This window comes from Sorex fumeus, unplaced genomic scaffold, assembly GCF_029834395.1.
Source record: "Sorex fumeus unplaced genomic scaffold, SorFum_2.1 ptg000088l, whole genome shotgun sequence".
In the NCBI taxonomy this organism is placed as follows: domain Eukaryota; kingdom Metazoa; phylum Chordata; class Mammalia; order Eulipotyphla; family Soricidae; genus Sorex; species Sorex fumeus.
The window spans coordinates 1,081,218-1,102,338 of record NW_026606145.1 but is presented as its reverse complement, the minus strand read 5'-3'; the positions used below and the strand labels follow the sequence as shown (position 1 = coordinate 1,102,338).

General features: G+C 47.1%; 1 protein-coding gene across 1 annotated transcript in view; it reads left to right on the top strand.

Moving 5' to 3' along the window:
* LOC130039570 (NUT family member 2G-like) overlaps positions 1 to 7,012 on the top strand; it is a 119,676-nt gene extending 112,664 nt beyond the window's left edge. The window contains exons 8-9 of the mRNA XM_056131435.1: positions 6,263 to 6,420; positions 6,880 to 7,012. Coding sequence (XP_055987410.1) covers positions 6,263 to 6,420; positions 6,880 to 7,012 — 291 coding nt within the window. The remainder of the gene's footprint in view (positions 1 to 6,262; positions 6,421 to 6,879) is intronic.
* The last annotated feature ends 14,109 nt before the right edge of the window (positions 7,013 to 21,121 follow it).

Sequence of the window (21,121 nt, the reverse complement as noted above, 5' to 3'; positions counted from 1 at the left end):
TGCAAGGCAAACGCCCTACCGCTGTGCTATCACTCCAGCCCAATATATATGCACACAATGTTCAACATTTTACAATATGCTCATAATCTCTTATAGAAGGGCTTAGTGGGTCCTGCGTGAAATGCAACAATCTTCACACAGTTTTCTCTAAGGAAACATTTCGAGCATTTTCATCATTTTATTCAGAACAAACAATACAAAAGAAATCATGTTGGTTCTGCTTTGGGGCATGGGTTGGGGTTTGGGGTGAAAACATCTGAAATATGGTAGTGGGAAGGTGTAATGATATTGGGATTGGTGATCAAATATTAAATGTAATCAAAGATCGCCTTACAAGCGGCCAACATGGCCGACCCGAGTTCGATTCCTCCGCCCCTCTCGGAGAGCCCGGCAAGCTACCGAGAGTATTTGATATGCCAGACACAGTAACAACAAAGTCTCCAATGGAGACGTTACTGGGCCTGCTCAAGCATTGTGAACTACTTTATAAAAATAAAATTTAAAAAAAGAAATAAGAAAATTCTCAAATGAAAGGGAAAATTAGCCAAGCCACCAATTGATGCTGGTATAGTAAATAAAATTGACAAAAAAATAAGTAGCCTACAATGCTACAACTTGCAAAGGAAACATTTAAACCAACATTAAAATACAAAGAAGAACACAGCTACTGTGAACAATGGTACACCAACAAATCTAAACAAGATTGACTCAGGATAAAAATACATAAAATAAAACCAGAAATAAACAAATGGGCCTACATCTGAAAGCTTATGCATGGCAAAAAAAAACCAGACTTCTTAAAAATCCAAATCAGACTTTCTTAAAATTGAAACACTTCCTACGAAATGGGAGAAAACATTTGCAAACCATGCTTTTCGTAAAGGCTTAAATATTACATACGCATAAAGCATTATAAAGCTCAACCAGAAAAACTCAACAATTACATAAAATTGGAGATGAGCATCCATTTTCCGAAAATGGCTAAGAAAAGCCAGCAGACATCTGAAAAGATATTACTTACTAGTCACTTGTTATCTAAGAAATGCAAAGCAAAAATTAAAAAGCAATGAATTTCAAGTCACAAGAATCAGAAAGATATATATATCTTAGCTAAATATATATCTAAAAATAACTGATATATATACATATATGTGTGTGAGTGTATATATATATATGTGTGTATGTGTATATATATATATATATATATATATATATATATATCTGGAAACAACCAGTACTGAGAAGGGGTGGTGTAAAAGGGGTGCTATTTCATTCACAGTCTGTGGGAACAACATTTGGCTGAACCTCTGTGGAAAAGTTTGGAAACTTCTCTAAAAGCAAGAATCACTCTATCACTGTCATCCTGTTGTTCAACAATTTACTTGATGAGCTCAATGAAGTCAGGTGCCAGCAATGTCTCCATTCATCCAAGCCCTGAGATTTTAGCAGCCTTTCCTTACTTGTCTTTCCCAATGATTGGAGGTTCTTTCAGGGTCAGGGAAATAAGACTCATTATTTTAATAATTTTGGCATATCGAATACACCATGAGTAGTTTGCCCGGCTGTCCAGTATGGGGAGAATACTCTCGGGAGATTGCTGGACTGTTTGAGATATATATATATATATATATATATATATATATAAATTCCCTCTATGATTTGTTACCTATTGTCTGAAACTATATATAAATATATATATTTACATATATAAATATATATATATTTACTCTATGATTTGTTACCTACTGTCTGAAACCCATCATATTGGTGCTGTAATTATAGAAAATGGGTAGGGATGTGGCCAGGAATATGTTCACTCAGATGTGAGGCTCGGCCCAAGTGTGTGGAAAGCGGCCTGGAGTTGGGTAGTGGAGCAAGAATATAGGTTCCAAAAGACCTAGTGATTTCACATTTGCATGTTCCCACCAAAACCCCTTAATAGAAAACTCAAAATGATATATGCACTCCTGTATTCACTGCAGTGCTAAGTACAATACTCAGAAAAACCCCAAATGGACACATAAACGGATAAAGTTGTAGTATAAACACAAACAACAGAACCCTACTCAGCTACAAGAAAAGGTAAAATCTTGCAGACTCCTGCAATTTGGATGGATGGAGGGCATCCTGACGAGCAAAATAATTCAGAGCAAGGACAAATACTGTATGATCTCAGCGTGCTATTTAAACAAAAGAAGGTAATTTAAAAATCCTAAATGAAGAGAAAGTCTTGACTTTTGATTACACTAAGAAATCCTCAGTCAAGGAAGAAGCAGACTGAAGGTGATCTGAGGACAATGGTGGGGAAAGGCACCCACGTCGAGAGTTACTGATGACAACATATATGACCTTAGTTGTGCCATGCACGTATAACATGCTGAAAACCACATGCCATGACCACTACATATGTGCCTATCTTTGCAAACACACCAACACTTGACCTTCACTCCTCAGGTACACAAAGCAACTTAAACTCCCGAAGTTGCTCATGGGGAAAATGAAGGACACACTTCATTCTGTGTCCTTGGGAAAGAATTCATAAGAGCTTCCATGACTGGCTACTCCCAGGACAGAGTGGAAACGCTCAGTGAGCTGCTGCCTTGTCTGCCCAGTACACCGTCTTCCTTTCCTCTGGGATTTCTCAAGATTCTTTCCAATTGCATTTGCCCTTTCTCCAGCAGATATTTATCATCCTAACAAATTCTTTGTGGGATGAAGGAAACTGAATTAGTGTTGCCATAATACCAGAACCACCACTACCACAGGTCCCTCATATTTAATGGGTCACCATGTTCAGCTTGCTCTGCTGGGCCCAAAATTTCACTGGCTGCTTACTGAAGTAAACAACCTGAAATGCGTGTTTCTGCCACTTGGCCATCCTACTGGTTTCTTGGAACTGGTTATCACCATGCTTCAACTCAAACAGATCTGGGATGGCAGCATTACACCCATGTACTTGTGAGCTGACAATGGCTGGAACACTTCTACCTGTTCTCTGTAAATGAAGTGTCTGTGTCCAAAAGTACTACAGATAATGAACACACATTTTAAATATTTTAAGGCATTAAAACGTACAAAAATAAAGTTTCACTGTCAATTTTGTAAGCTAAACTGAGCCTTTACCTATCTTTGTTGATATTTGCTTTGTTCTTGCATCTCCTGCTAACCTGGCTATCAATTGCACAACAATTGGACGTCATATTATGATTGATCCATTATTTTAAGTCATGAAAACTGTTTCATTTATTAACGAGGGTATAGTGACGGAAACTAATTGCTGGTTCCTAAAACGTTTTGGGAAACAAAGGAAAAGCTTTTCTATGTATTCATTTTCTATTTGTGTTAGAGATTTTCCCCATTTACGACGGACCTGACTTTCTTCAAGTTCAAGGGCTAATGTTTTCAATAAGAAAAAACTTCGTTTGCTTTTGTATCATACAAAAAAGGTCCACAAAGTAGTAGGGTTAGTTTGCTTCTGCTGTTTTATTGCTGTTGTGTTTTGGGATTCTTTTGTTTTGGTTTTAAGCTACACTGACTGTGCTCAGTAATTGCTCTGCACTCAGGAATTACTCTGGCAGTACTCAGGGTACCATCTGGGATTACGGGGATGGAAGCCATGTTGGTCATATGCAAGGCAATGGCCCTGCCCACTGCACTATCGCTCGGACCCCAAGTAGCAGTTTGAATGGTCCCAGGATTCCTTTACCTCCCTCGCGCTCAGCATCCGGATCCGGAAAGGACATGGCGCAGGTGTGCGGTGGTGCCCACAGCCTGGGGGAGATGCGCCCCTGCAGACAGCTGGACAGGGCCACACACCTCTCTGTTGAATCTGATAGAGGCATGGGTGCAAATATCCCAAAGGGGAATCATTACACCCATAGCCTGTAGGACGTTGGTGGTTGCAGACCCCGCGCGAAATGCAGGTGCGCGTGCGTGTCCGTTACCTCTAACTGCTTAGAACTGACCCAGGACAGCCCCAGTGCGCGCGCACCTACGGGCCGTGGTGGGTGCAAACTTCCGCCAGTCACGCACGCACAAGAGCCTCCAGAATTATAGGTGGCTTTTCAGGACACAGCAAGGAAGCAAACATAAAGTCTTGCCTGAAGCCTGAGGACAAAGTTCAAGCTCAAAATCCATCTCATGAGAAATCCCTGGCTGAAAATCAAGTATAGTTTCTTCATGACAGAATTGGAAGTTTCAAGAAATTTCTCGAGTCCTCGTTCCCTGTGTCCAACATTGTTTGGGGAAGGATGTTCTTGATTTTGATAGAATTCTTATGACCTGGATACCGCTGTTGAACCAATGTACAGTGACAGAGCAGCTGCTGGGAAGCGTCCGGAGATTGGTGTCTGCAATGGCAGCTTGCCACGCTGCTTAGGATGGAATGATCTGACGGCTACTGGCTGAGCAGGTCATTCCCTCCATAGAGGCCAAACAGTGCAATGAATGTTGTATTATAAATGCATATTCCCAAATCCTTTCAGACTGAGATTTTGGGGAGATCTTATAAATCGTTCCAAAACTAGACTGAAAAATTATTTTCTTATAAACACTGAAGAAAAGAGTGTAGAGGAAATTTGAATCAGGTTTTCCCAGCCACGGATGAAAATATGCAGAAGGTAACTTTGTTGCTGATCTGAACATTGAAGTCAGTTGCACTTCCATTCTGCTCCACTTCCTAATTCAGACCTCCCTATTCCATTCGCCACTGAATTGCCAGACACTGTAAGGATTTAGTTAGGGTCTGCAGAATTTCATGCTATGGGGATGGAGTCTCCTGAAAAAGAGAGAAGCCGTTTGACGAATATAAAAAAAATCACTACACATGCCAGCTGGTAGAACATACATGTGCTTTTAACCAGAGTGGAAACCAATAGTGAGTTCATAAAAAATGAGATTCTTTGGGGTTTCAGTACATAGTACATATCTAGAATTATGTTAACAACAGAAAACTACTTTTGTGTGGGAGAGAATTGTACTGACCAGAGAAAGTAGAAGGGAACACCCAGCACTGCATTAAACACACATCATTGACTTTTGTCAAAGCTTAGCTTTGAACCATTAAAAATATTCCTCGATTCAACGTTTTATTTAGGAGGCAAATCATCCATAAAATATATTGCAAATACAAAGAAAGTAAGTTTGAGTTTGGAAGCTGTTCCAACTTGAGGTTTCATGGCTATTCTACGAAGGATAAGAGCTTCCAGTAGAACAAAACTTTGAAAAAGCTAGTCAAACATGTTAGACAAATCTACATTACTTTCAGTCCTAGGGACTGGACCCTAAGAAGGATCAGCAAAACAAACAAACAAAAAAGCAAAACCCACAGCATTTGCTGAGGAAAACTCCGTTCAAATTGTGACCTACAGGGGTTCACAGGTCACTAATGACTGAATTTTCCAAAGAAAGAGTAGACTCTGTTGAAGGAGGTCATCAGGGAGAGAGGAAGGAGAAAGATTTGAGGGGCACACAACTAGACTGGTGGATAAAGTATTGAGATACAGCGAAGACCATGCCAACCTGTGTGCTGAGAACTGGGAAACTGTCTAAATTGCTGGAAGAGGCCATGTGAGCTGTGCTGCCACTGACAAGTTTGAAGGAAAGTTCTTGTTCTGATCCTCCAATGAGATCCCTTCATGGAATGTTGCCCCAGCCAGGCCCTCCTGGCCCTCCCCCTGTACCATCTCCCTCTCACTCCTCCTCCCTCCTGTCCGCAGTGTCTCCTGTGCTGCTCCCAGAGATGACCATGAATCTTGGGGTCTTCGGCTCTGCTTTCAGGGTCTCGCCCTTTCTCAGTCCAGGGCTCCCCCAGCCACCACCCTGGGAACCGATCCAGATGCCCCCTCTGGTGACCTCGGCCATTGCTCCTGGCAACCCTCTGGTGCTGTCACCTTTCCCCATGATGCCTGTGGTGGCAGGAGCTGCTGGCCATGGACCCCATGTCCCTGGACCTTGCAAGGTCATCATCTAGGTCAGCCCTGAGGCAGCGCTTGTGGAGTCAGCCCAGAACCAGCCTGTCATCCTGACACAGGCTCCACTCAACTGTGGGGCCGCAGAGGCTCCATCTTCCATGGCCGGTCATCCTGCACCCCTCTACTTGGTATCGTCTGTGCTGGAGACCGTTATTCCAACTCCAGCTACTATTGTCACCCAGGCTGGAACGAGAGACCATCCTCCTCAGGTTCCACTGCCAGTGGCCCAGGTGGCTCCCATCATGCTCCCATGCAGCGGTGGACCACACTCCCAGTGGGTTTGTGGGTAGAGTGGTCTGGCCACCACCCGAAACCAGGCATTGCCAAAAACCTCCAGCAGTCCCAATAGCGTCTATGAGAACTTCCGGCGCTGGCAGAGCTTCAAGGCCCTGACCCGGCAGTACATTCCTCAGACTCTGGACACTGAGGCCCTTTCCTGCTTCCTTATGTGAGTCCCTCAGGTGATCTAGAACTAATGGTAGCTTCCCAGAAGGTACTGGTGTGACCCCCAGCGTAGGGTCCATGGGAGAGAATGTCCTCAGGAATGCCATCCCAGAGTTCTGGCTCAAAAGCCTGTAGTGACCAGCCATGCCTTAAAGCCTCAGCTCAGTCCCCTATCAGGGTTGGTCCTGACCTATGGAATGAAGGACAGACATTCTGTTCCTAAGACCAGACACAGCACAGATGCACCAAGGTTCAGACAGGCATGACTGCTCGGCCTCGGCGTCTCATGACTTATCCCCAGAGCTGAGGCTTGACACTAGAATAGCCACCGGTCTGGGGTGTAGGAGGCGAGTCAACTCTGGGAGGGGAGGGGAGACCAGGCCGTCATCGGGGGTCAAGGAATGGGTGTGGGGCAGCGGGGGCTCCCACCAGACGCAGACCCTGACCAAGCCTGTCCTTGCAGCCCAGTGCTGCGCACCTTGGCCTGCCTGAAGCCCACCATGGGCCTGGAGGAAGGCCTGCGCCGTGCCTTGCGGGAATGGCATGGCACGAGCAACTTTGACCGCATAATCTACTACGACGTGGCTGCCAAGTGAGTCAGTTCTGGGCAGTGAGTGGGAGTTGGGGCTGGCTGCGGGCCGGGGCTTCAGGGGCTACTCCCAGATGGCCAGGGGGGCCCTGGTATCCCCAGAAGGCCCGTCCCCTGCAGAAACTTGTCCTACCCGGGGCTGGGACAATTCTGCCCACCATGCTCTGGGGCTCCTGACCACAGTCTAAGGGTCACAGTCCCTTATTTTCTATGACCCTCAAAGGGCTGATATGGGGAATCACTGGAGGTGCTGGGGTTTGTGCCCATCCATTCTCCATCCTCCCGAGGGCTTTTCCATGAGCATCCCCTGTCCTGCCTCATCCCACGTGCTCCAAGCCAACCCGACTCAGTGGGGCCTGTACTCCCCACACCAGGTTCATGGAGTTTGAGGCTGAGGAAGAAACGGAGGCACAGAAGCTGCAGTCGAAGAATGGAGTGCAGGGCAAGCCACCCCCTGCCCCACCCAGGCCTGAGCCTCAGGGTGCTCCAGGTCAACCACTAGGCCAGCAGCCAGGTACAGACCCTGTTCCCCAGCTAATGGTCACAGGCCTGGGAAGGCCCTAGGGTTCCTGCCCTTCCAGGGAGCCTTCGCTCTCCCATGTACCCCTAGGCCTATGCTCAGCGGCTCCCTGTCCCTGGCTTTCTCCCTCTTCCTGCACACCCCATGCTGCCTGAGGGTGTCGGACTCACTTTTGAAGTGGGGTTGGAGACCCTGGGGACACTGTGGGCCTCTCCTCCCATTGAGGTTATCCTCATCCCTCACGCAGTCACGGGATTATAGTACAACAGATGTAGGCACTCACCTGACCCAGCCCACAGGTACCCATCCGCAACTCTGTGCTCAGTGCTATGTGCCTGAGGGCATGGACCTGGGTTCCCTCACATCCCTCTCTTCTTCCTTCCTCCTCAGCCTGTGTCCCTAAGAAGGCCGTAACCCGAGCTCCGGCAGCCCAACCCAAGACACACAAACCACAGCGGGCCCCCAAGACCAAGGCCCCCAAGGAGATCCCCCCTGAGGCCGTGCAGGAGTACATGGACATCATGGACGAGCTGCTGAAGGCCCCCGACACAGTCAGGAGGGCACCCCTCGGGCGACGGGCAGTGGGCACGAAGGAGCAGCAGGAGGAGGCCAGAACCTGCCCTAAGCCGTGACTCCTGAGCTACGTGGACGAGCTGTGCTCCCAGGAGGCCTTTGTCACCAAGGTGGGGGACTGGGCTCTGCTGTGGGGTGGGGAGGGCGCAGGACTGCTTCTGTCCAGGGCTTGGTAGTGACGTGTGCTCTTTGCTTTGAGACCACCTGTGCTTGCATTTTTCTACTTGTGTTTGTGTGCATATGTTCACGTGTGTCTCTCTGTACAAACATTGGCCCTTGTTTGTGAATTTCTGGGTTTGGCCGATGTGTGAACATCTCTGTGTGTCTCCATTTGTGTGTACTGTGTGAGCTCTGTGCAGAAACGTAAGAGGATACATGTACATGTTCCTAGAGGTCGAAGAGTGTGTGTCTTTGTGTCATGTGTGTATATGCATCCATGTGTATTTACATGTGCTTCTCTGTGAGAGTAGGTGAATAGTCCATGTGCCTTTGTGAGTGCGGATTGTCTGGGCCTGTGTGTGTGAGAGTGTGAGCGCTCCCGGCTTGTGTCTGTGTGAGAATTTGTGCAGCCGTCCAAGCCCCTGCACTGTGCTGGGAACGGGTGTGTTTGCTTCCTCATTCCCATTGGTCCTTATGAGGACCCTCACTTCCGCTTCCCCCTTCCAGGTCGAGGCGGTCATTCATCCCAGCTTCCTGGAGCACCTGCTCTCCCCAGAATCCCAGCTGGATCTCCTGGCCCTGGTTGAGGAGTTGGAGGAGGAGGAAGGTCTCACCCACACACAGGTGAGGCAGATGCGTCTCTGGGGTCCATGCAGGGCCCAGGGGAAAAAATGTGAGGGTTTCCTGCAAGGCAGTGGGCAGCTACCCAGGGCAAGGTCCTTAATCTTTCCTTGTCTGTCCCGTCTCGACTTCTGGAACTGAGCATGGTGTCCTGAACCTGCAGTTTTCTTTATCCCTGATAGTTCAGGATCTATATTGCCTTTGGTGCTCTGTTACTTTCTGCCTATTTGGAGAGAGTTCAAAATCACAGGTAGTTCCTGTCAGGAATGGTTTTTTTTTTTGGTACGCAAAATAATTTTTTAAATTTTATTTTCATAAAGTTATTCACAATAATGGATTACATTCAATATTTCAATCCCACCACCATTACACCATCCCAACACCATTATTTCTAAGCTTACCACCACCACCTCTCAAGCGTGCCTAAGAGACTGATACTTTATTTTGTATAGCTTATTATGAATAGCATGAGAAGTCACATGGCCACAAAAGTGGCTGCACGCCCTGGAATTCTAAAATATTAAATAATTAGTGTCCGAAGAAATCTCTGCAGCTGCTGCTGGATTCTGAGATTCATTTTTGAGTCTCTGGATCATGACCATTACTGAGCTTAAATGGCACAAGGAGAAAGGCAGTTCATGGGCGTGATATAGAGGCTAGGAGATGGGAAGGAGCAGCTGTCCCTGATCCCTTGAGGACTAGAGTCAGCAGTCACTGGTCTCACATACCTGGGTTTTCCATTGGGCTCTGGATTCGTAAGGGGCAGGTGGAAGTACAACACCTGCCCCTGTCTGAGGAAACCCGGTGAAATAGGCCTGGTGCAAGATCAGGAGAAATCGCTTCAGCAAGCTTCCTGGTTCCGAGATTCATTTCTTGTTGGGAATGTTTTAGGGGAAACTTGAGGCTCCTCCACAGCACCGGAAGCGTCTGGTGTGAAGTGGCTCAACATGCCTGATCATGCATTTGGTCCCTAGAAGCAAGAACAGTTCCTGGGCACCACACCAGTTTTGTTCTACTCTCTCTAAAACTGTGATCAGTGTGGTAGAAATGAAGTATGTCCAGACTCTGTGGCACAGCTGAAACAAGGTGGTCAGACCTTTCTACTGTTCCTGCATGCTCCCTTATGGGCACACAAAGTCCAGCATCCAGACTTCAGAGCAGATCAGCTGCCCTGTAGGGGACCCAGATACAGCAGCGGGGCCTGTGCTCATTCCCATAGACTAGACCATAAACTCCAGGTTGTTCCTATTGGCGAGCTCCTTGACACCTGGCCCCACCCCAGCAAGCGCTGGGAGTTTAAACAACACTGACCTGTCTGGAGAAAGCTCTGCTCTCCACTGGGGAGCACTGAGGAAGCCCAGCAGTCACAGTCAGGGAGCTGAGGGGTCCCTGGGCTCTTCCTCCTCCATGGAGCAGACCCTAGAGGGGCAGCCGAGCTGTGGAGCTGGGTTGGATGGAGGAGACTCTGGGGTGGTGGTGCTGATAAAGGACCTGAAAAGTTGGATCAAGCATCTGGAAAGCCCTGGGGACCTGGCTTTTACCTGTTAGAGCAGGGATGGCAGCTTGCTGAGACCAGCTCTTCATTCCTCTGAAGTGGGACGGGAGTGAGGGTGGAAAAGGGTCTATCTGGGGTTTGGGAGGTATTAACACAGTCTGCTCCCAAGAAAATGCACATCACAAAATCCCTGGAGAGGGGACCATGTTTTATGTGACCAGGATAAAGATTGAGGGGTGCATTTTCATGGGATAGGTGGAAAACAAAGGTCTCATTATCAGGCCTTGAGGATCCTGGAGCCCCAGAAGAGTCTCGCTGTTTGTGTCAAGTTCTTGGGATTGGGTTGTGTCAGACTAAAGCCATCCCAGAGCACATACAGGCACACCTGTGGCCGTGCCTGGAAAACACTTGCAGGTGTTCCTTGCATTGTTGGTGCTTCGACAGGCTTTGGTGCCCTCTTTGCCCAGGTCCTGTTCTCTCTGTATGTGTTGTCTCCAATAGGGGCCACCTGGGATAGGCTCCGGAAACGGCAGCAGTCTCTGCACTGGCCAAAGGGCCATGTTCCAAACCCCACAGTTGGAACAGCTCTGGTGAGGGTCCAAACTGCACATCCAGTTGTGGGCTAGGTAAGGGCTCAGGCACTGGATCATGGAAGGGAAAACAAAACCCGCACCAGAGCTAGGTGAGAAGAGTTTCTGCAAACCTGTGTAGGCAGGTTCAAGCTGTGCAGGGGCTAGGGACTTACATGAGGAGATAGTCCACAACTCTGGGCCAGAGGGCTCAGGACAGGGATAGCACAGGGGCAGGTCCAAAGTCAAGGAGGGCTCAGGAGAGAGCTGAGTCCAGTGGGAAGGATGGGATTAGAGAGGTCATATTTTAGGGGTCAGAGGTCAGAGGGGTGCAGCCAGGGCTGAAGCCACTCTGGCCATGGGCATGGAGACTGGAAACCCCTGGCAGGAAGAACCAGCCCCGCAGTCCTTGGCTCAGCAGGTGCTTGGGGCACCCGGGGCTCAGGTGAGCAGATGGGCTGTGGGCGGGGAACAGCCGGGCTGGACTGGCCCATCAATCTCCTCTTTTCTCCTCTCTGTGTTCCCCAGTCTTCGAGCGGGCAGCCGGCCACGGCGTCCTTACAGTTGGTGCACCCGGAACACCCTGTCCAGGTCACATGGCCCACTGCCCCTCCCGGAGACAGTGGGGAGGTGGAGGCAGGACACTAATACAGCCCCGCACACAAAGCTAGTGTCTGGGCCGGGGGTGGGGGTGAGGGTTGCTGAGGGCATGGGTTTTTCCGGGATGCAGCTGTGACCAGCTGTGGCCACCATATCCCTTCCGCGGCTTCCCACGGAGCTTGCTCACTGTGTGCTTTGCTGTCCACGTTCCTGTTGCCCAGGCAGCAGACAGGGATATCAGACACCAAGCTGCCCTCTCACTCTGGGACTGGTTGACCCCTGCTTCTGCTTTCCCACTGAGAAGTGGTCAAGGGTCTACTGGAGAGGAAATGGGGACCTCCTGTTTACCACATGGCATCGGGATGGTCATCACAGTGTGCGGGAAGCCCGAGGGGTATGGATGATCTCCGGTGGCCACGAGGCTGTGGAAGGCCAGTGGCCATGGCAGGCCAGCCTGCAGTACCAGAGCATTCATCCCTGTGGAGCTGTGCTCATTCATTCCCACTGGGTGTTCTCTACCGCCCCCTGCTTTACAAAGTGAGTTGTTTCTCAGGTCCTAGAGCCAGGCTGGCAGTGGGAGAGGGTTAAAAGATTAGAGCCCCTGCATCTTCAAGGCTGTGTGCTGGGACAATCTGTGTCCTTCTAGTCCAAGTCTTTCTGCCTGTGACCTGTCCTCTACTGTATTGTCCTCTCTCCTCACCTGATTTTGCTCATCTTCTTATCCTCATCCCTGTGCCTTACCCTGAAACAGGTCTGCCCCCGAGACGGCAGTGTTCATCCTGCCTCCCAGGTGCAATGCCAGCTGGCTCTGTGTCACCTCACACGACGGTTTCTCTCAATGTCCCTGCAATCCTGGTTGTCAGAGGGAGGCTGGAACCTGGGATGTAGTGGCAGATGCTGGTATTCTGTACGTCTCTGGCCTGGGGTGTCTGCTCACCACATGTCTATTGGTCAGCTGCATGGACACTAGATATGGAGTCCCTGACCTTGAAGAAGAACAGAGCTGCTCTCTGTTCTGGGTCTGGTTGGGTGTTCCCAGTGGTTTGGGGGGGCAGTAACCAGGAGCTGGATCTTTGGTACGTACAGAGGCCCACAAGCACCTGCTCTGTGCTGTGTACCACTGGAGACCCACTGTGGATAAGGTTGGCTTGACCCACCTCACTGTGTCTCCATTTAGTCAGAGAAGAAGTTCCCCCTGTGGGTGAGCAGGGCTGACACCATTGGAGTGGAGAACTCAGATGGGCAGGCTCCAGTGGGCATGGGTCAGTTTGTGGATGCGAGAGTTTGGTCACCGGCTTTGTGGGAAGGAATTTCCAGGGGAGTGAGTGGGAAGGTGGAATGTTTCGTCCCTCATGGTCAGAACACAGGACATCCTGCACGCATGGTCTCCTTTGACCAATGATTTTGTGCAGTTTCAGAACAGGTGAGTACCAAGAAGGAGTGAAAGAAAGGAGTGGTGCGAGAGCAGTTTGGTCATAAGGCGGGTCAAGAGCCAAGATGGAGCCAGGGCGCTCTGCATGTACCCAAGGAAGGTCAGGATTGTCCAGCTCCATGGGACCTGCATCCCTCCGTGATCCTTTCCAATAGTGGGTGTGTGCTGACTTGTGATTAAAACCGCCCTGATTGCTAGAGAGAAGGTCTGACAGAAAGGGAGGGTTCTGTGCGGTGGTGCAGACAAGGCAGTGCTGGGGGTCAGATGATGGTGGAGAGGCACAAGCTGCCATATGCAGAAGATGATGACTGTCACCTTCCCTCCTGCAGGAAGTCTCATGCCCCTGAGGATTACTGGGTGTGTTGGGGAAGTACCCAGCTCTACCAGGACACCCAATAGGCCAGGAGGGTGGCTGTGAGCTGCATTATCATCCATCCAGACTTTTAGAAGCTCCACCATTTTGCAGCGGTGTTACAACTGCACCAACCTGTGAACTTCAGCTCCTATATCATCCCTGTCTGCATTCCGACCGCTGTCATGGAGCTGCTTCTTGGCACATCTTGTTGGATAAGTGCCTGGGGAAAGCTTACTGAGGACAGTGAGTGGTTATGGTGTGGGTGTGAATGGGAATAGGATTCTAGCTCATCAAAATCTCTAGTTAGCGTGGAGGCCTACGGACCTTGTGCTTCTGTGCCTTATTTCCTGAGAACTGGACTCTTCTCATTCCTCTTGTGAAAAATGTATCCTTCTGAAAGGAGGACAAGTTACTTCAAGTTACTCAGGTCGAAGACACTGAAGTTCTGGGTCCTTTGCTTTGGGGAGTTAGGAATCTGGAAATTAAAGTTTCTCTGTCTTGGGTGTAAAAACTTAACTAATAAGTGAATTGATTTAGGGTTTCTCAAAAATGCTGTTTAGGTGGCCTGAGAACTCCTCTCAGTGATGTATGGCCCACCTTCTCAGTTTGAGGATCCAGTGTTGTTAGGTTCTGCAGTGACAGGGTTAACCAGGCCACCTCAGTGAAAACTGGGGAAAACCTCTAGGCCACATCTGGTTGTGCTCAAGGGCCTGTAGGGCTTTATCTTGATGCTCAAGGAACATGTCATGCCAGAGATATAACTAGCAACGATTTTGGGAGAAGTATGTATTTCACACTTCTGTTCTCTTCTAGCCCCTTGGTTCTAGTATTTCAATTTGATGTAGATCAGACATGACTTTATCAACTCAATTTGTCTGAGTATTCCTCTTTCTACTGTGAAATACCTTAATTTTTCCATGGCCATAGAAGGAACATGTAAAAGTAAGAAAAAAGCTCTTGGAGAACCTCGGGGAAGAACGATGAAGACCTAAAATCATCTCAGTTCCATCACCTAAGTTTTGTTCTTCTCCTCACCTGTGTCTCCTATCTGCATCTTGGATTTGTCAGGTGAATGGTGTAATAGGGTGAATACAGGGTAAAACTTTGTGGAGGTTTTCAGTGAAATGAGAAGTATAAAAATTTGCATAAACATGAACTTGTTCAGAGAAGTGTGTTTATACCTTTGTGAAATATTGATTCATAATAATTAGGGAAAAGGAAATATTTATTTGCCTTTTAAATTTTTTATATTTATAAAGTTGTTCACAATAATTTATTACATTAAATATTTCAACACCAATCCCACCACCATGTACCTTCCCGCCACCATTATTTTGAATTATATCTTTAACTTTATATTTTTATATCTTTATATCTTTATGGGCTGGAGCGATATCACAGCGGGTAGGGTGTTTGCCTTGCACACAGCCAATAAGGCCGACCCGAGTTTGATTCCTCTGTCCCTCTCAGAGAGCCCGGTAAGCTACCTAAAGTCTCTTGCCCGCATGGCAAAGCCTGGAAAGCTTCCTGTGACGTATTCGATATGCCAAACACAGTAACATGTTTCACAATGAAGGCATTACTTGGCCCGCTCGAGCAAATCGAAGAACAACTGGAGGGCCGTGGACCATGATATCTTTATATTTCTCTTTCTTTTTTTCTGTCTGTCTGTCTTTTTCTCTTTTGGTCTCACCCAGCAATGCTCAGGGGGTTGCTACTGGCTCTGCATTCAGGAATTATTTCTTGGGATGCTCAGGGGACCATATGGGATGCTGGGAATTGAACTTGGGTCAGTCGCATGCAAGACAAACGCTTTACCTGCTGTGCTATTGCTCCAGCTCCCCAACTGCCTTTATTTCTAAAGTCATTATTTGGTACACTGCTTCTCTTCAAAGGTGCTACAGGCATTTCAGACAGACCATATCTTACGGAAATGGGGTACAAAAGCATTCCAGATTCTTGCCTGAATCAGTGGCAGGAACACTTCCTTCCTCGTAACCAGCCCCCAACTATACATGCACATGCACGCACACACACACACACACACACACAAACACACACACATGCTCACAGACACACTCATACTCTCACTCAGTCATACAAGCTTATACTGCGTTTGTCTTGAGGTCCAGGAGCATGCCACAGACTTATCATTAGTCAGCCTATAGAATTTCAGACAATCAGCTTCTGACTTTTATGGGCTTAGCTGTGACCAGGTGGCCTCACCTCCAGTGCTCCCATACCAGCCCGCCATCACAAACATCCTTCTGCCCATTACTTCCTCTCCCCTTCTCTTTTCTCTCTAGAAACTTCTTTGTTTTCACTGGGTCTGCAAGTTAGAGTTGTCATTTCTTCGTGATTGCTTGCCTTAGGAAATCACTTTTACATTTGAGCAAAATCTGTTAATTGTCTTTGGATAACTAATTAGTAGTGGTACTTTAGAATCATATGGAGTTTCTGTATTAATTTTTTAAGGACTGCATATCGTTATCCCTAGCAACTACACTAATTTCATTCCCAGTACCAGAGCCCTTCTCTCCACATCCTTGCCAACAATCATTTCTTCTTCAACCATTTTCCCAACTATGAGCCATTTCCCTAGTTATAAGTAATTTTGAATTTCTTAACGTGTCTGTGCGCCATCTATGAGGAAGTGTCTGTTTATGTCTTTTGAATAATTTTTATTGTGATTTTTTCTGTTTTTTGGTTATATGAGTTAATATATTCTGGTTATTAATCCTTCGTTAGGCATGATGATCAAACAGCTTTTGCCTATTGCTCAGTTGCTTTTATTTGTTTGTTTGTTTATTTGTGTCCATTGTAGTTTCCTTTTCTTTGTAAATGCGTTTTAGTTTTATGTTGTCCCATTCTATTGGATAACATTGGGTGTCCTTGCTCCTCCTGCAGAGAGATTAGGTTTTTTGAGCTGCTCCCACAACAGTGCCCCTGAGGCATACCCAATTCCATCAAGCACCAATAATCCTATATTACTTTTCTCTTTCCTTCATGCCATTTGCAAGGATTATTTAGCAATGTCCATTTTGTATAGACACAGAAAGACAGTTGATGGCTATGCTTTGAAACATGGAAGTTAATTGGCTCCAAAATAATATTTACTCCTGGTCATCCATATTTACTTGACTTAAGCCTCAGTTTCACTTGGTTCCTAGCTCTCCAAAAGCAGGATCCTGACGAAGGGACTGGATGGGCCCAGGGTAAGCTGAAAACTACCCTGGCATTGGAAAGAGACAGGCTAAGTGTATGAAGTATAATAAGTTAAGAGCATAATCAGGGAAAAGACTCTGTCATGACCCAAGAAGAAGTTACTGAATAAGGACCCTGCTGAGGTTAGGATCAACTAGCCTGGCCTGAGGACTGTGGTTTGGAATATATAGCAAGATGTCCCAGGAAGATTCAACCTTTAAGCTTAATATAGTTCTTACTGTGTTCATACAAAACTGACTAGAAATTTTATAAGAAGTTACTATGGTTGTTTAAATGGATTACTTACTAGCTGAGGAAAGGAGAAAGCAATACACCCTAAATGCAATCCCGCCCTTGTACAGATCTCCTAGTAATCTGGAGTGCTCCTAGTTATCTGGAGTGCAGAACCCTCAGATGAGATTTTGTCCTTGAGTTAATCTCCTAGAACATCCCCTGAATGACTAGCTTTATCTCTGTTTGATGTTCTGATATTGCTCAACCCCACCTATGTGTATCCCCATCCTTCATGATTTCTATATTACTATACTGTAAGTGGAAAGAAGGGTCTAGGAGGATGACAAGGAATCCAAGGACGATGACTGGAAGTATAGGACTTTGAGATCTATGAGGAGACTAGTATGATGGAACTATGATAACTGGGACTACGAGCAAAAGTACAACGATGGTTTTGCAGTAAGGAGAGAGATCAGACTACATTGGGGAGGAGAGAGAAACTGGCTACTGACAATTCTGGGGTCCAGTTCCCCTGTTGCTTCAATACTTTCTCCATCCCTTGCTGTCATCTAGCCTGAAAGGTGGCTCTCGGCCACCAAACACTTGAGTCCCACATGTGTGCCCACTCCTTTATTTGGAAACTCACACCATTCATGTATTCTTGATTGCTTTTCCCTCCCCACTGGAGATGTGTCTGAATGTATCCCTAATGTTGAAATCCCAGAATATAGACCCCTAACTTTTCTTCTGTGTGTTTTATGACTTTATAGACAACATTTCTCTGTATGTGTTTCTCTGTGTGTTTGGGCCATTTCTCAGAAATTTCATGGAAATTTCTGACTCTGGGGGTGAGGGTTTCACTCCTTTAGCTTTAAGGGGACCTGCAGTGTTGGATAGTGACCTTTACTCCTGCATGCAGAACATATGCTCAGCACTTTGACCCAACCATCTCTCTGACCCAAGATCCTTATGTCCAGGCAATATCTTCAGACAGTTATCCCTGCCCCATGCTCTATATGATTTAGTGTCCACACAACTTTATGAGGGTTTGCTGTAAGACTTCAATGCATCATGGTATGAAAAGTTAGTGGATACAATTTCTATCTTCCTGATTTTATTGAGGTGTGTTTTGGGACCCAGCACATAGTCTATCTTGGAAAATGTTCCATGTGCACATTTGCAGAAAAGAATGTGTATTTACATTTTGGGGGATGGAAAGGCCTGTATACATCTATTAGCCCTCTCTCTTCCATTTCTTCCTTCAAAGCCTTTCTTCAAAGCCATTCTTCCTCCAAAGGCATTCTTCCATGTCTTCCTTCTGAGTTTTAATCTTGTTGATCTACCCAGAGGTGATAAGATGGTGTTGAATTCTCTAGCTACTATTGTTTTGCTACCAATATCCTCCTTTAAGTTTCCAAGAAGTTCTTTTAAGTGTTTTGGTGGTCCCTCATTGGATGCGTATATGTTTAGGAGCATGATTTTATTCCTGCTGTACATATCCCTTGATTATTAAAAAAATGGCCTTTGTTGTCCCCTAAAATCTTTTTCAGCCTAAAATCTTTGTTGTTGGATATTAGTATGGCCAACCTGGATTCTTTGAGGGAGTTGTTTGCTTGAAGGATTGTTTTCTATCTTTTGACTTTGAGTCTGTGTTTGCACTGGCTGTTCAGATACGTTTCCTGTAGGTAGCAGAATGTTTGGTTCAGTTTCTTAATTCATTTTGCCACTCTGTGTCTCTTAGTTGACATTGAGAAAGATTATTGTATGGGGTTTTGTGCCATCTTTCTGTAGAGGTCTGTTGTGCTTGTAGGGATTTGTCTTGTCTTACAGTAGCCCCTTTAGTCCTTCTTTTAAGATTGGTTTTGAGTCTACGAAGTTCCTGAGTTGCTGTTTATTCATGAAATAGTGCATTATTCCTTTGAGTATCATTTTCCTCCTTTCCTGAGGGGCTTGAATTTTGGTATCAGATAAATAAATTCTCCCTATAATTTCATCTCCCTACTGAATTTTCTTCACATTATTTTCTAGGTTTAGCTCTAAAATAATCCTTTTTATTTTACTTACCTTTTTATCTCTGAACTAAATATATTCTCCTGTATTTTTGTTGTCTAAAGGTATTAATGCGATGGCAGAGGAGTACTGGAAGCCAGGTGGGAGGGTAACAGGGAAGATGGTGGGTCTGTCATTGGATGGTGGAAAGGGAAGATATATTGGCTGATCGGGGATTTCTATGAGAATGATGGGAGAATGGATGGATAGATGGACAAAGGTGAATGAATAACCAGGGGATAGGAGGGTGTGTGAGTGAATGTACACGAGGAGAGAGAGGCCAACGGAAGGGTGACTGCTGATCTGGAAGGACGGGAAAAAACTGACTCATGGAGAAAGAATGGATCTTGAAAGGGGAGTTGTGCTGGTGATTGGTTCTGCTCTGTGTGTTGCATGCATTGGTGGGGGAATTTGACATTTTTTTGTGTTTAATAATAGGGTTGGGTATTTGTTTATGGGAGAGAGATGAACAAAGTAAGATAAGTTAGGAGGCATAGGGAATCAGGAAGAGGATTTTCTTGCTGGTGGGTAGGGGGCTGAGGCGGTGCTGAGGCTCAGCTGGGCTGAGAAATCTTGTTCTTTGGGAGTGCTAGAGAGTGGCAGAGTGAGGTGGGGGTAACTGAAATGCCGAAAGCCTCCTCTGTCCTTTAAGAGCCGGAGACTGGTAGTGAGTTGGAGGCTACAAGGACTCCTGGTGGGATTTTTAGGGAAAACGATGATTGTCACATTCCCACTCTCCAAGATTAGCCCAGCTCTCAGGCACCAGGGAAGCTGTGACAGCTCACCTCAAAATAGGTGACTAATATAGTGGAACTGTGTTATGATTTTTGGGTCACACCCAGCGATGAATAGGGTTGGGTAGCCAGGGGTTACTCCTGGCTCATGCACTCAGGAATTACTCCTGGCAGTGTTCAAGGGACCATATGGGATGTGGGAATCAAACCCAGATTGGCCACATGCCAGGCAAATGCCCTACCCGCTATACTATCGCTCCAGCCCCTAGAAATGCATTATGATGTCGCTGGAAGTAAAAGTCTGAAATCGAGGTACAGCCTCTGATTCCTTTGGATGGTGTATGGCACATGGTCGCCTTGGCTATTCCAGCTTCCAGATGCTGGACCCATTCCTGGCCCAGTACCCCTTCTGGCATACTCAGGGAACAAATCTGAGTCTTCCTCTGTCACCAGATCTGTTCTCTCACCTAAATCTCCTGCCTCCTTCAGCTGAAGGACGCTTACAGAGTGGAGTATCCTGAGTGGCAAGGGAAGAGAATCTGGGGGAGAGGAACTGGCTGGGTAGAGGGGACTGGAGCCATGGCTGGGGTGGGCAATGGACCCTCTGGTGCTGGTGTGGTGGAGGGACACTGTGTCCATGGACTGCTACCACTCTAGCAGTGGGCAGTGCTGAAAGGAGGTAAAGGGATACGCATGATACCCTTTCAGTAACAGTATTGCAAACCATACTGCCTAAAAAGGAAATGAGAGGGGGTGGGGGTAGAGAGACAGACAGACAGACATACATGCGCTCTGGTCTGGTGTGTAGGACACTGTGTCCATGGTCCCCTATCACTGTAGCAGTGGACAGTGAGCAGTGGGTAGTGGGTGCTCTGGTGCTGCTGTGTAGGACTCTGTGTCTATGGGCCCCTATCACTATAGCAGAGGGCAGTGGGCACTCTGGTGCTGGTGTGCTAGAGGGACACTTTATCCATGGAACCCTATCGCAATAGCATTAGAAATCATGGTACCAAATATTTTAGAAATATAAAGAATTGCTCATGGCGCCCCCAGATCTCCTGAGCATCATATGGGTAGTCTCCCCAACCCCAAGAGAGGAACCAGTCCAGTGGTTGCACATGCATACTGAGGGGCGCAAAGGCCATGTGCTGCCAGACACACGCCCAGCCCAGCACCACTGCCAGCGGGTGTCCTGTCCTCTTGCAGGCCCAGCAGCCAACATAGCCTTCCTGGGGAACATAGCCAAGGTGCCCCGGGCCTCTGCCCAGGCCCAGCACCCACAGAGGGGCAGTCCTGTATGGGGCAGAAGACAGGCACCTTCTGAGGCAATAAGGCCCCAGGAGGCTCCAGATGTCTCCCAGGGTTTAGCAGCAGTGTAGGGTAAACTCACAGGGTTGGTCCCCGGCACAGTGTATGTTCACTGGAGCATTCAAGAGTGATTCCTCAGTACAGAGCCAAGAGGAGCCCAAGCACTTCTGGGTGTGACTCAACTGCCCCCAAATTGTTTTAATATTTCTTTGTTTTAATATTGCTTTGGGGGTATATTTTATTCACTTCCATCTCCACTAATG